The 15,378-nt window shown below is 40.9% G+C and overlaps 1 protein-coding gene across 1 annotated transcript in view; it reads right to left on the bottom strand.

The window, feature by feature from the left end:
- CPVL (carboxypeptidase vitellogenic like) overlaps nt 1-15,378 on the bottom strand; it is a 75,046-nt gene that overhangs the window by 47,529 nt on the left and 12,139 nt on the right. Inside the window, exons 4-6 of the mRNA XM_065399627.1 lie at nt 10,833-10,891; nt 10,133-10,209; nt 7,735-7,801 (exon numbers count right to left, since the gene is read on the bottom strand). Coding sequence (XP_065255699.1) covers nt 7,735-7,801; nt 10,133-10,209; nt 10,833-10,891 — 203 coding nt within the window. The remainder of the gene's footprint in view (nt 1-7,734; nt 7,802-10,132; nt 10,210-10,832; nt 10,892-15,378) is intronic.

Genomic DNA, 15,378 nt, shown 5'->3' with positions numbered 1-15,378 from the left:
GTTTAAATAATAATTAGCATCATTGGCTGCAAAAAAAAATAGCCTTTTGCCTTCAGCTTGCTAAGACCTCATCCCTTCCTCTCAGACAAGAATCTGATCACAAATTGGGGCTGACACTGGAAGCAATGCAAAAGCAGTAGCCTTCCCCTTCAGGCAAACATATCACCCATTGGCTTCAATCTATTCTGTCTCTCAAAGCCTGATCGCCAAAGCCCATCACCAACTATGGTATATCAGCTATTCTGTCTTCATCCATGACCTGGCAAGGCTCCTCCGTGACAACACAACTGACAAAGCAATGGACTAAGTATGCAAGGTCCAAAGAAGGTATTTTCTCTGTTGAAGGAGTTTGGTTGTGGAACAAGCATTTAGAGGCAAGGCTAAACTGGAATCTGGCCACCGTTAAGGCATGCTTTATGGCCTTCTTTTGGAAGAAGCTTTTCAACTATAGCAAGATTGTATGGGTACATTTAATGCCATAATGCTAGGGAAGGGGAAGAACAGAAGAGCCCATGAAGTACAAGAAAAAATTTAAATTCCATCCTACCTTCAGAGGAAGGAAGAGACAGAATGTCTCTCAAATCTAGGAATGTATTAGTCGGAAGTTTACTTATTCATATAAACCTAACACTGCAAGTTCCTATAGCACAGTTTCAGGTAGATTATAAAATATGGACTATTTCGTACCACTGTAAGTTACAGTGGTAACATATTTGTATAGTGCCAGGAGGGTGTACAATGCTCTGCAGGCAAATGAGACAAGGTCCCTGATCCAGCAAGACTGAAATCTAATTTATGCTAACCCAATGAAACTGACAGCACATGGTGAGTAATGGGGTAGGCAAGTGGACTGACAGAGTATCTTCGTTTTTCCACAGAGAGCAGACTGCACCTTTTACTTTATGAAAAACACTCGTTTAAGTGTCCTCAGTGTCTTAGGCTGTATTTATTCACCTATTCCTATGAAAACTGGAAAACAAACCATCCTGAAGCGCAAAGAATAATAAAACTAGCCTTCCTGAGGATAGTGTCAGGCACGGTCTCACCCATACTATCCTGTAATTTTTTTTAACATAAACTTCTGCAGATTTATTATGCCCCTGCCAATTGTTATTAGCAAAGAAATGGCTTTCCCAGCTAAGAAGTCAAGCTGGAATCTGCCTCTTCAGAGACAAAGTAGTTGCAGATAACAAAACTATCATGAAAACTATGTCCTTTGAGCAGAATTACACATGAATTAGCAGTTACTATTGGTAGATTTACTCTGCCACAGTTCTTAGATATAGTTAGTTACCATGCTGTCTATTTATATTTTACTAGACTAAAGAGCTCTCTCTAAATATTACCTACCTACATAATGGACAGCCCGCGGGCCATAACTTGAATTACACCAATGCAAATCCTCGCATGGACACAAATCTGCTTAAATCTGGTTATATCACTTTAGCTTGCCCCCGTAACAAGGGCAAGCTTAACTAAATTGGCTTAAATATAATACTTGTAGTCAAAGAAGTTCAACTTTATGTGTAGGCCAAGGGTGAAATCTTGGCTCTATTCAACTAAATGGGAGTTTTGCCATTGACTTCAGACAAGCCAGGATTTCACCTCAGACCTTTAAGACCAGACAGTGAGGAAAATGGGTGGGGGGAGTAGGGAGAGAGAGATGTAATTAAAAATAGAGAAACTTTAGACAGAGAAATTTATAACTTTACAGCTTTATAATCTGAAAAGCCACATTGTCAACAAAGTTTGGGCCCAGACTATTTGGCATGAAATGTCACTCAAATTCTTCAATTAAGTGTTAAATGAAGCAGACATAATAGCTACCATATTGCTTCTTCTAGAAGGACCATTAAAATACATTGTGCTTGTTTATTGAAAAGCCAGATGGACTGTGCTCCTCCTGCTGGCTGAATGGTGAATGGTTCCCAGAGCTATAATCTATATACCAGGGGTTCTCAACTTTTTTCTTTCTGAGACCCCCCCCCCCCCCAACATGCTACAACAACTGTTTTTCTGTATATAAAACCCAGGGCTGGTTTTAGAGGGTAGCAAGCTGGGCAATTGCCTGGGGCCCAATTGCTCAGGCTTCAGCTGCAGCTCCGGGGGTTTCAGCCCCACGTGTTGGGGCTTTGGCTTTCTGCCCTGGGCCCCAGCGAGTCTAACGCTGGCCCTGCTTGGGGCCCCCCCAAAACCTGCTCATGGCTCCCCAGGGGGCCCCAGACCCCTGGTTGATAACCACTGCTATAGACCATATAGCCTGCCAACACACTTGTATGTGCAAACAGATTTGTGCCCCCAAAAAGAACCTTGGGGAAAAAATACAGTTCAGAGAAGAGTAAAAAACAAACAAGCCAATGTACTGTCTGGTTTAGGCCCACACATATTATTTACTACTGTATTACAGCAGCATTTACAGGGCCAAACTGAGATCAAGACCACTACCCCATTTACATACAGTCCCTCCCCTGAAGAGCATGCAATCTAAACAAACAACAAAATAATGTTTAAGTGTTTTCCCCATAGAGAATCTCTCTAAACTTATGTTGCCAACAGATTTGTTTGAAATATCCCCTTTTCAACGTAGCTCGTGTGTGAATGACTGCATGTTCACAAGCACATGGCTTGCAAAAACCCTAAAAGCACTCTCTGCTCTGCGCATGCCTAAACAGACAAGAGAAGGAACAAGCAGCGAGCTCCTCACCCATCTGACTGTGGTTCATTTGAAGGTTGATTTGTTATAGCACAAGACTAAGTTTGGTTTTCTGTATTCCTTTTCCCCCCCCACTAATAAAGTAGCTTTCCACGACCCTTTTTAACTTTTATCCCATTATTCCTATACCTCTTAAGCCCATGCCTTTCTTTTACTTTTTTTTTTTAAGCAAGACTAATTGAAGCGTGATATGTTTATTTTCTCTTATGAAGTTACTGTAAAAAGGGCAACGCCAGCACTTTTAGTGAAAATAAACTGTAAAGGTTCTGCGGCCTGCAATGCACAGGAGGTCAAACTAGATGATCACGATGGTCCCTTCTGACCTTAACGTCTATGAGAATATGGGAATTTTAGAAGTTATTGGCAATTTTTTACAAGTAGATTCAAGTATTATATTTTAAAAATAAAATTGCAAGTTTCCCTTAAATGCCAAAAAATATTACAGCAACCAGCAACTAACTTATCCTAAAGCATGACTGTTCCAAGCAAAATTGGTGTCAGCACTTAGCTTTCAAGTAGTCCAGTAACTCATACTGTAGGTACACTCCACCATTCATTTAGTACCATTTTCAAAAGGGCTATAACTTCAAAATTATATGAACAAAAACTGAAGTATTCATGTAAGTTGCACTTCCGTGAAGTTTTAGGCATCCAGATACTCAATTTGCATGTGCAAAAATGTAAGTATGAAAAACCGCTCATACAAGAATTTGATAGCTCAGACTGTCTCGTTTTGAAAATCTGACCCAGAGATGACACTCCTTTTTATGTCCCACCACACACTTTGCCACTTTGTTTTACCTATTTCATATCTAATACACAGAGACAATAATCCACAAGAAAAACAGAATTTTGTCCTTTTGAATTTAAAGTGGACTTTGGTACAGAATTTTAAAATCAGATCCTAGCAATAGTTAACAAAACTTGGCAAGCACAACCACATTTAATACAACACAGCAATCTGTCATAGGCTCATGTGTAGAGACAGCTTTCTGATTCTATTTAATTTAAAAGTCAAGTCCTTAAGTGGCTGAATAAAGACTTAAACAGCTTTCAGAAATAATTCAGAGTCTGTAAGTAGTTTGAAACACTATTCTCCTTACATGATGCCTCAAGCTTTATGATTAAAGAGAATCAAGGCCAAGGCCAATCAGAAGGGACAGAGGAACAGTACAATATTAAAGTTCACTGAGTGCTTGTTGATAAAGGTGCCAGAGTAACAGCATTGAAGACAGTCCACATATAAAATACAGGCAGCGGTGGTACTGAATCTCTCATTCCTCACCTAGGAACCTCAAAGGTAATAGATGATTGCTTGTATTAGATGTATACTCAGCTTTTGGAATATGGATCCAGGTGGTCAACAGGAATGCAAAATAAGGTAGTTCATTTTGCAATGTCAGACTAATAGGAACTGGACTTCAGCCACTTACTCATTTCACAAAAGCCAGTCAAGAGCCATTAAGTGTGTAACCAGATTTCTTGCTGAAGGAAATAACCACTGTTAGGGACCAGGGTCAAAACTTTTATCTTTAGCCACCCAAGTTCAGATACCTAGAGCCATATTTGAACACAATCGAAAACTACAATCAAATATAGCCCACACAGAGCCTCCTTAGTCAGGGAAGGGAGAAGAGCAGAAGACTCAGCCTACAGAATTTCCCCGTGCAGACCTAATTTACCAGGGAGGTGCTGAAATGGCATGGGGTGTTGGTTCTGTCCAAGCAAAGAAAATGCAAATACCTAGCAGATGATCACAAACCATGACACCACAACACTATCCTTGTACATCATCATTAGTAATAGTGATTTTATTTAAATATGACATCTGCAATGCCCAACAGTGTCTGTACCAGAAAAAAGAGCAATAGAAAAATAATAGGAGTTACGAGCTCAGAAAAGGTCACCAGATACAGAGGCATATCTGATCTCCCTTCCCAGCCAGAGTGCCAGTTGGTTCACGGATGGTTACCTGCAAGAGGGGGATCTACGCTCCACTTCTTTCTGTATTCTGGAAATGTCTTGTGCCAATAGGTCTCTGAGGTTTAATTGTGATCTCCAGAAGCACAAGCAGCTTGGACAGAAGATGATGAGGCTGCACTTGGAATCTCAATTGTCTCTAAGACTACATACGGTCCTTGCACAAAATATCTACAACCAAGCCAAGAGATTTTACCTGCCTTCAGCAACAGACATTATGAAGAACCATGCACATGAATTCTTTAGGATATCAGACATTCAAGACTACCTCTTTGCTCCTCATCCTGATTAGTATCTACACTCACATACCATCCTTCTGTCACATCAGATCTCTCTGCCTGCCAACCTAATAGTGGAGGGTATAGGAATTTCAGCCTGGGAGAGTCCCACATTACTAGTAGTCTGTTCTCTTCCTACTTTTAAGTGACAACTCAAAGTTTCCTAAGGTATTTATTAATTTGACCTCACATGGCCCATGATGGGGGTGTCTAATTCCCATCCAGAGAAAAGACCAGGTGCTTGCTATGAGCGTAGGGATTTGCAGAGTAAAGAGGCTAAGCCAGTTTGTGTTCCTATCAACATACCACACAAAGACGTGCTAAAGAGTTGGGCCTGGATTCTGGCAGCAAGAATTGGGAAGGCTCTGTTGGGAAACAGCTGGAGCAAAACTCACTAAAATAAGGAGGAAAGGGTGATAGAGTTGGTTCTCTTCCATTCTGCAACCAGGATAAGATGAGCTAGGCTTTTGCCTTTCTTATACTTTTATCTCCATTTTGGCTAAGAGACTCCTGCTTTATTTGTGTTTGAGCCTTGAGGCAGGACATACGCATCTTTTCGTTTTTATAAGTAAAAATATATAAAGAGTTTAGACCCTTTCCAGCTGCATGTCGCAGCCCCAAGCACTCCTACCCTTTTTCTTAGAGCAAACCACTCCCCTCCAACAATTTCAGTCATTTTGAATTGTATGCAGGTGATTTCTTGATATGCAGCAGGCTTTCATGTATTTCACATTTTCAACTACACTGTACAGTGCTTCTGAGAATCTTCGCCATGTAGAGGAAGTGATTCACAAGCACATTTAAAAATAATGATTCCTGCAGATTAATTAAATGCAGATTGAACTCTTTTTAAGTAGGTTTTGTTTTTGAGCCCTGTGTTATCAGACACTTCTCTCTTTAGTGACATTAAAGCCAGCTGATGCTCTTGAAAAGTCGTTGTGGAGGAAAAGACTAGGAAGACAGACACATTTATTCATTCCTAGTCATACAACTTAGAGGCATGCACTAATTAAAGTTCTGGTACATGTATCTTCATGGGTCATATATCAAATGAACAAAGGTTTTTGAAAAAAAAAAAGCCTACAAACTTTTTAGTTTAATGGATAAAAATAGTTAACCCCAAAGAAAAAAAAATTTCTACACACACACTCTTTCTTAGAAGTTGAACTAGCCATAGACATATTTTATTTTCTTGACCTATTTCTTAAGTTTTAGGCTGTTATAAAAATTATTAATAATAAATAAGGTTTGTTTAACATAGCTCAAGGGCAAATAAACTTCGATACAGCGAGTGCTGCACTGGCAACTCATCAGGTTTCATGCCTGATCTGTAGAGTTCATGCCATCAAATAAACACACAATATTGGTTTGTACTTGCATCTTTGTTAACAGACTGACAGAAATGCCTGTTTGAGTTCCACAGCAATAAAACCTGCAGTTGATCAGTTTTTGCCTGATTTTGAACTTACAGGACAAAGAGAGCCACAGGCCATATTTGGTCCTCGGACTGCACTTTGAACAACTCAGCTGGCACATCATGGTGCCAGATTGAAGTGCACAGGGACACAGGATAGGACTTCATTCTACACACCTCTCTGATGAAGTACGTTTTTACTATTTACTTCTACTGGGCACTGCAGAGCCCAGACATCGAGGGGAGAGTGAGCTCATGCTCAAGCTTTCTGGCTAATGCATCTGAATTGTTAGCTACATACCAATTACTGTTTCTGTTGGTTATGCACAAACCAAAGAAAGCAAGCAGGGCTTTTAGCTCCCTTGTGCAGTATGCAGGGCTGAAAGTTATGGAAGCCATATTTTTATTTGTGGACTGAGTAAGTCTATTATGAAGTCCTTTAGGGAAATTAAACATGGACCCCTCCCATGTCATTTTCAACGTTGTTTTTTCTGCATTTTAAAATTGTACATTAGATTGTCAAAAAGCATCATCTGAAAATAAAGTTCACTAGATGCTTCCATTCAAGACTGAAACCTGTCTCAATGGAGCAATTAAAAATTCCTGCTGCAAAAATGGGAAACTACTGTTACGAAACTGAAGGTGTTGCAAAAGTTTGCCATTAATTTTTCACGGAGTTAACGCAAAAATATGTCCTAGGAAAGCGCTGCAGTCAGAAAGATCAGATCCTTGCAGGACCCTAATCTTACTAGTATAAATCCAGTGTGTATGGAAACAATAAACCAAAGCTTTTCCATCCAAAAGTTATCTACAGTATGTTTTGGGAAATTGGCTGATGACCTGTTTCCATATACTTCCAAGAAAAAGATCACATTAACAGACTGCTTTTCAGAACAGTGTCTGGAAAGGGATATATAAAATTAAGAAAAGGATATACGTGACTACTGTTCCCTGGATATACATAAAGGAGAGATATACATCTTTTTAAAGTTACTAGTTGATCATCCTGAAGCAGTAAGGACAGAAAGTGAAGAGTGTACATTTAAGAGTGAAATGCCAGTAAGAAACAGATATTGGTATACCTAAAGAATTACAGTATATTTCAAATAGCTTATAGTCTGCTAAGAAAGACTACAAGCTTTACATGAGAAAGAGTGATTGCTTCACTTCACTCCTCTCCTGAGAACAGTCAATGTTTTCGTTTCCCCCCCCCTGCATCATTCTGCTCACTGGCCTCTAAGTACTCTGCTGTCAGAGTAAGGGCAATGAAGATTTATTCTTCATGCTCACAATTTATTATAAAATAAGACAGTTTTCTTGAAAATAAAATAAAAGTTATCTGAACTCACTTCTCCTGTAACATAGAAGTCATTTTTCTGATAGTCTGGAAATAGCTGGAAAAACTGGATGAGTGCACTGAAATATAAATATAAGTATAAATCAGGATTACATGGAAATTAATCTCACCCCAATTAGCAACATATTTTAAAGTAAATTTACTCCAAATACACAGCAGAATCCCATATGGAGTTTTATAAGAGACGTCTGTTAGGATTAATACTCTCTCCATTAGAAAACTCGTATCACTGGGGTCTATGGTTTTTTTGTTTTGTTTTGAAACCTACTCTTCCTTTAATGAGCATGTCAAATATATAGTTCTGGACTGAGTAATCTTCTGCCCCAGTGTACACAGATTTTCTGGAAAATGCAGCAGATTTAGAGATCACAGGTCATAGCATTTTTAAATTGACCCATAGAGAATAAACGTTTTTGAAACACCATGATATTTAGAAATTCCTGAATCACTTGAGAGAAGTTTGCATAATGTCCACCCACGCATTAAAATTTAACTAACTTTTGTTTTCTTACTTCAATCTCAGTGGAACTGCATTTTGACAGTTTATGGTTTATAGCTTCACCAGTAGACTGTCGAAGGAAACAAAGCTGTCCTTTCAAAGAAGGCAGAAAGAGGAAACTGCAACTGCCTTTGACTTATGACCAAGCTAAGAAGGGTGCTGCTTCTCTCTGAAGCGGTGCCACAGAATAGCCTACAGACACTGTGATCATAACTGGGTACCCAACACTTTGAAGGTACAAGGGTCCATTACTAAGATTATAAGAGTGAGTCAAGTTGCTAACACAGTAGGCAACCACCAGCAAACAACAACAAAAAAACAAAAAAAACAAAAAAAGAGAGGGTTGAGGTTTCACAGGCCGCTAAAAAATTGACCACTACTGCTCAATTTCCTGTGACTAGACCCAAATTTCTGATGAAGATTTTAGACTTTCCTTCCTTTCCCTCGCCTCTGAATTGCAGGAAAGGGGGTGGGATGCATGAAAAATGTGAAACCTATAAAAGGACAGCTGAAATCAGTTTTCTGCACTACCCTTTGATTAGCTGTTCTTCAGCTTGGAAAGCCTGAAGCTAAAAGAACTAAAAAACAGCTATAAACAATGGACGCTTTGAATTAGCTTCTCTTTATACATGTCATGCAAAAGGAGATGGGTCTCAAGCCTGCAGTAAATAGCCACATAGAAGGTCAGCTGGAATTTGTAACAAAGTCCTAGAGAAAAAGCTAACAACAAAAAGCAGTTCCAAAACTTATGAAATTACTTTTTGAATTCCATATTAAAGCCAAGATGCCTGCCAGTTAAACAAGTAAAATATTTACTATGGGAGTAACACAAACTAAAAGGTAAGTCAGTTTGAACATTTATTGCTTCAGAGGAAAAGAGCTAAGGCTCCATCATGCCAGGTGCTAAGCACTCTGGCCCAACTCAGCAGAGCACTTCAGCCTGGAACAGCAAAGCGTGTGCTTAAGTGCTTAGCACCCAATAGGATCACATTCTAATGCTTTGGAATACAGACAGACATGCATCCCCCAACAGATTCTGTGGTAAAGCAAATATTCCTAATACAAGGTATTCAGTGTAGCCTTCTGCCCTTCTAAAGATTCTGTTCTGCAAAAGGACCAGTGGAAGAGGAGCATTAAATTTTTAGTCTATAAAAACAAACAAAAACTTCTCAGCAATAGGTCCTTCTCAACAGGGGCAGGCCACCCATTTTGAATAAATTATTAAGATTGTCAAGCCCTGTTCCAGCACTGACATTTGGAAACCAGCAATTTGAAGGGAGGCCACTTTAAAGAGCGTGAGCAGAAATCAAGGAAACATTTAACCAAAAGTGGCTATAGAAAGTATAGGGAGCAAAGGAATGGAGCAAGACATGAAGAACAAATAAAGCTCAAGAAACTCTGTTATGGCCCCTATTTCCTGCATCCAGGCATTACAAGGATCAGGACAAGATACAGAAGCATACTCAGGCTGGCAATTTTTCCTCTTCTTTTTGAGTCCCCATCCCTCCCCCTCTGCTAATTTCTCCTTAAGTGCTTGTTTTTTTTTTTTATTTTGTTAAACATACTGGTTACTGAAACAAATAAATGCGTGCACTTAAAGTTCATTCCTGCCCTAGAGAGGCTACTGAATGCAGCAATATTCCCAGTATGTGCTCAAATTGGGAATCTCTCTAGAACTAGAATGAACTGTAAGTGTATCCACTACATATGAGCCTAATGTCATGCAAAAATTCCTTGAAATATAAAGGAAGAAAACAATTCTTTTCTGTAAATGCTAATCAAAATGGGTTTAGAAGCTGGCCAGAAGATGTCAGCAGTGCTAGCTTTGGGGAAATAAAGATGAACAGAAATGAACACAAAGAAAGAAATGGAGTAAGGTGGCACAATTTACCTGTATAAATCTCTTCCTACATCATCTTGGTTTACTGCATATCCAGTATCATCAGTAAAACTAAAGCCAGTCCCAACCTGATAATGAAATGAAAAATCATGGGATTTGAGAACAAAATTGCTTCTAGCTCCTTAACACTTTTTTTTGCCATGTGGCAAAATAAGATTCTGTCAAGCATATGGTTTCTCTCAATTAAAAAACTGTAAATTAGGTTAAAACTTATTAGGGCATTTAAAAGGTAAGAAACTTTATTTTTGCACTCAAGATAGACTACATTCTCTGCTCTGTTTTCTGAGGTGGTGATCTCACCAAAGGGTGAAAAATAAAACCAAACTTTCATCTTGGCAAGTAAGAGAAGAGTGGAATATATCCTTGATACTTTTATAAAAAACAAAATTGCTTTTAAGTACACATTGCTAGTAATTTGTAAATCACAGTCTATACTACACCCCATCACACTGTAGAATGAAGAGAGTCTTCCAGTAGCACACAAAGTGATGCGACTAGCATTTGTAACATGTAGTTCTGTCTTTCTTCTTCTACATGTCTAAAGAATTGATTACCACAAAAAAGGTTTAAAAATGGACCTTGAAAGCAGAATTATCAAGGCAACATTTTAGAAATACTGTATACATAGTTAACTTTACAATATAAAATAGACAATACACCTACCACGCACACTTTCATATTTTGTACTTACTGGATTGTCAATGTAAAGCATGGAAAATTTAGATGTCCAAGGAAACTTCCGTTTATACACTATTAATAGAAAAGGCATTGCTGTCAGTCATAAAAACGTAAGTTATATAATCAAGGAGTTATGCTATGAAAAGGACTAGTAAATAGCAATACAAAGTTCTCACCATTCATCTCCATCCCAGATAAAGATAAACATGTTCCTATAACTCATTTCAATGGCACAGGTTGGAAACAGCCATAATACTGGATATTAATATGTCTGTGAAAAAACTAAACAAGCTACTGTATTTTGCCAGTATATTCTATATTATAGATGGGGCTGGTAGCACCACCTATTATTAAGGTTGCCTGACACTTCCCCATTATAAGTCCATGTTTTCAGTTGCTTATAACTTTGCCAGAATAACCATTCTGGCTGAAATTTTCATGCCCTGTGTTTGCCTGGGGCTGATGACAGAAAAGATCGATTAAAAAAAAAACTCGGTCTAAAGTTTCAGACAAAACTGATTCAGTTGTTTCCGAGAATGAGGCTAGGAAAAAATACATGGTTTTGTCCATGTTAAAGAATAGGTTGTCCGAATTTTTTGACTAGCTCTAGCACCCGCATGCTTTGGAATGGGAACTTGAAATTTGGCAGGAAGTGGCGAGTGTGTCAGGGATGTGCCTTTTGTCATCTCTGTGAAAATTTGCCTGTTAAAAAAAACCACACACACAACGCAACTCACACATGCTCAGTAGATTTGAGCAGCTAAGACATGCTCAAAGCTCTCACAGCTCCTAGAGCTGACCAGATTGCACATGCACCATCCCCACAGAGCAACTGAGCATGCTCCCGCACAGGGATACAGGGGTGAAGCTGGACTTTCACTTTAGCAACTGCTCTGGACCAGGCACTGGAACTGAGAGCATGGAGCCTGTCTCTCCTGTGTTCTTGGTGACCTCCCTGCTGGTACCCAAGTAGCAAGGAGGAGGCTCGGTCCGATCTGAATGTGGAGGCGGCAAAAACCAAACCAGGAGAAGGGAAAGACATAGACTGGGAAAAGAAGACTGGTAAGACTGGGACTGGAGAGGGAGAGAGAAACTGAGTGCCATTTAGTCTGGGACTGGGAGATGGGGGGCAAAGGAGGAGGAATCTGGGAGCCAGTTGCCTTAAGGGGAAGAGACAGATCTTACAAGGAGCTGGAGTGTGGCAGGGAGAACTAGGATGGGCTTGGCAAAGAGCAGGGCCGGCTCTAGGTTTTTTGCCGCCCCAAGCAAAAACAAAAAACAAAAACCTCCGGGAGCGCAACTGCCGAAACAAAAACAAAAAAGTGGTGTCCGGAATGCCACCCCTGAAATTGTGCCGCCCCAAGCACGTGCTTGGTTTGCTGGTGCCTAGAGCCGGCCCTGGCAAAGAGACTGAGAAGAAGAAACTAGGAAGAGGGACAGGAAGACTTGGCCAAGGAGCTGGGAATGGGGAGACGGACATTGGATGAGGATCCCAGGGAAGGAGACTACGGGCATGTCTACAGTACTAGGTTAGGTTAGTTTACAGCCACTGCAGTAACTACTGCAGCGGCTGATGTCCACACTACCCTCCTTCTGTTGGTGGTGTGAGTCCACACCAGGAGCGCTTCCACCGACTGAAGAAGGGCAGTGTGTGGGGCTGAGAGCCAGGGCTTCTCAGCTCTGCACTGCTCCCTGCCAGGAGCCCAGATGCCCCCCTGGGCTCCCCGCTCCCAGCTGGGAGCAAGGGGGGGGGCAGCCACCTGGGCTTCTAAGCTCCTTGAGCAGGGAGCATATAGGCAGCAGCCCGGCTGGAAGTGGGGAGCCAGGGGGCAGCTGGGCTCTAGCTGCCCAGCTTTCTTGTCAATTGGAGCCATGAAACTAACAAGATAGCCAACAGCTGATGTAAGTAACTCAGTGTCTACACAGACAAGCCCTGGCCCTAACTACACTGACATAAGTGCTACGCCTCTCGTGGAGGTGGAGTTATGATGTCAGCGTAGTACGGCACTTACACTGGCGGGACAAGGCTGTAGTGTGTACACTGGCATAATTAGGCTGATGTCAGTTGTCTTACATTGACCTAACCGTGTAGCATAGACCAGGCCTACAATGTGGATAATACCACCCCCTCACATAGGTGGTGGAACTATGGTTGCTGGGGTTGCTGCAGCACCCCCTGACTCAAAGTGGTTTCCATCATATATAGTGTTTACAGTTTGGTTCAATGGCTCTCATCACCACCGCTCTACAAATTGTTCCAACGCCCCTGCCCCCTCATCTCACAGGGGTGTTGCAAAGACAGATTAATTAATGTCTGGAAAGCCTCAGTTACTATACTGATAAGCATTATAGAAAAGCCCATGAAGAAATTAATAATTCTGTTTTCAGAGCAAGGTTTAATAGGGTGCTATATATCTGGCACAGGGCCACACATGGACCGATGAGAATAAAACACAATTTTGAATAACTGCTCATTAAGTGAACACTCTCCATCATGTGCACTGAATAAAGCAGAGGTCCTGGGGTGAGGAACACATGATCATGTAATTAAAGACAGTACCATAGTGCATAAGCACAAAGGGCCCTAAATAAGGTTGCAGAGGCCTCCTTAGTTCCAGCATTTCCTAACTTTTGAGTGATTGACTTTGTAACCTTAATAATGTTATTTTAATGTAGTTTTTGTGGATAATTTCAAATTGAGTATAGATATTCTGTGGGGTTTAGGATAATGTAGGAACAAGAAGCTGTAGAACTTTCATAAGGTGGTTGTTCATTATGAGCTACATTGACTCACAGAACAGGTCGTGGGACTGCTGACTTGAGAAGCACTCAAGCCACACAAATGATGTGAGCCTTTGCATAAATACACTAGTTTAACCTAGCCAAAATTTGGCTAGCCTTTTTCACCTATAAACTATTATAGTTTAATGCCAACTGGAAATCCAGCTTTATAGCACAGCAGTATCCAAATATGACCAGTATTTCCCATTGGGGGCCAGCTACAAGGAAGTCAACCTACTAAGTGGGTTTAATTTGGATTAAAATGACAAATATCATGAATCCTTTTACAGGTTTTAAAACACCAAAGTTCATACTATATACATTAACTTTACGTAAATGTGAAAATGAGTATTTTTCTTAGAATAATTTTCTCTTTTTTTTGCTCAGAATACAAGTTACTTTTCCAATTTCATATGCCTAATACGAAGTTCTTATACATTCCATTCACAATATAGCATTAAAATGGACTGGGGAATGAAAAGTAGTATGAAAAGTAATGTTCCATTAATGATGGGGGTGAAAGAGAGTTAAGTGCTCAAACATCAGAAAAGGCCAAATATTAACGTTGTGGAGTAAAAACACATCACTCTGCCATGCTGCAAATCTCCTGTATTTCAAAGCCTATAATAGTAGGACATTCCAATTTTTAAGTAGTTAAAGTAACCCAATTTTTTTTTAAACAGTTTCATATGCTTCTGCCCATCTGGGAGAATCAAGGAAGTACTGCAAGAAGGGATGTTCTTAATCCAATCAAATCATGTTACAAGTCTGAGGCTATGTCTACACTACAAAATTAGGTAGAATTTATAGAAGCCGGTTTTATAGAAATCGGTTGTATGCAGCCGATTGTGTGTGTCCCCACATAAAATGCTCTAAGTGCATGAAGTCGGCGGACCGCGTCCACAGTACCGAGGCTAGCGTCGACTTCCGGCGCATTGCACTATGGGTAGCTATCCCACAGTTCCCGCAGTCTCCGGCGCCCATTGGAATTATGGGTTGAGATCGCAATGCCCGAATGATGCAAAACAGTGCCGCGGGGGGTTCTGGGTACATTGCGTCAGGCCCCTCCCCCTCCGTCACAGCAACGGCAGACAATAGATTCGCGCCTTTTTACCTGGGTTACCTGTGCAGACAACATACCACGGCAAGCATGGAGCCCGCTCAGCTCAGCTCACCGTCACCATATGTCATCCGGGTGCCGGCAGACGTGGGACTGCATTGCTACACAGCAGCAGCAGCTAACTGCCTTTTGGCGGTAGACGGTGCAGCATGACTGGTAGCCTTCATCGGCGATCGGGATGCTGGTAGCTGTGGGGCTGGCAGCCGTAGGGCTGCATTGCACCAGCCCCTTGCCTTTTGCCTTTTGCCTTTTGGCAGTAGATGGTTTATTACGACTGGTAACCGTCCTCGTCGGACAATCATGGCTATCAGTCATAGTATATTATTTTCTGCCAAGTATTGTCTGCTAAGCACCCAGAAGAGGCCGAGGGCGATCTGGGTGCTGGCAGACATGTGGCTGGCACACGTGGGGCTACATTGCTACACAGCAGCAACCCCTTGCCTTTTGGCACTAAATAGTATATTATGATTGGTATCCGTCATCATCATACTGGCAAGCACCCAGTATTTGCTGCCAAGCACCCAGAAAATGCCGAGGGCTATCAGTCATGCTGCACGGTCGTCTTAAGATGTAAAAAATAGATTTGTTCTGTATTCATTTCCTTCCCCCCTCCCTCCGTCAAATCAACGGCCCGCTAAACCCAGGCTTAGGAGTTCAA

The sequence above is a fragment of the Emys orbicularis genome, chromosome 2 (assembly GCF_028017835.1).
Source record: "Emys orbicularis isolate rEmyOrb1 chromosome 2, rEmyOrb1.hap1, whole genome shotgun sequence".
NCBI classification, from domain to species: domain Eukaryota; kingdom Metazoa; phylum Chordata; order Testudines; family Emydidae; genus Emys; species Emys orbicularis.
Note: the sequence above shows the minus strand (reverse complement) of the source record. Positions and strands in the feature narration are given on the sequence as shown.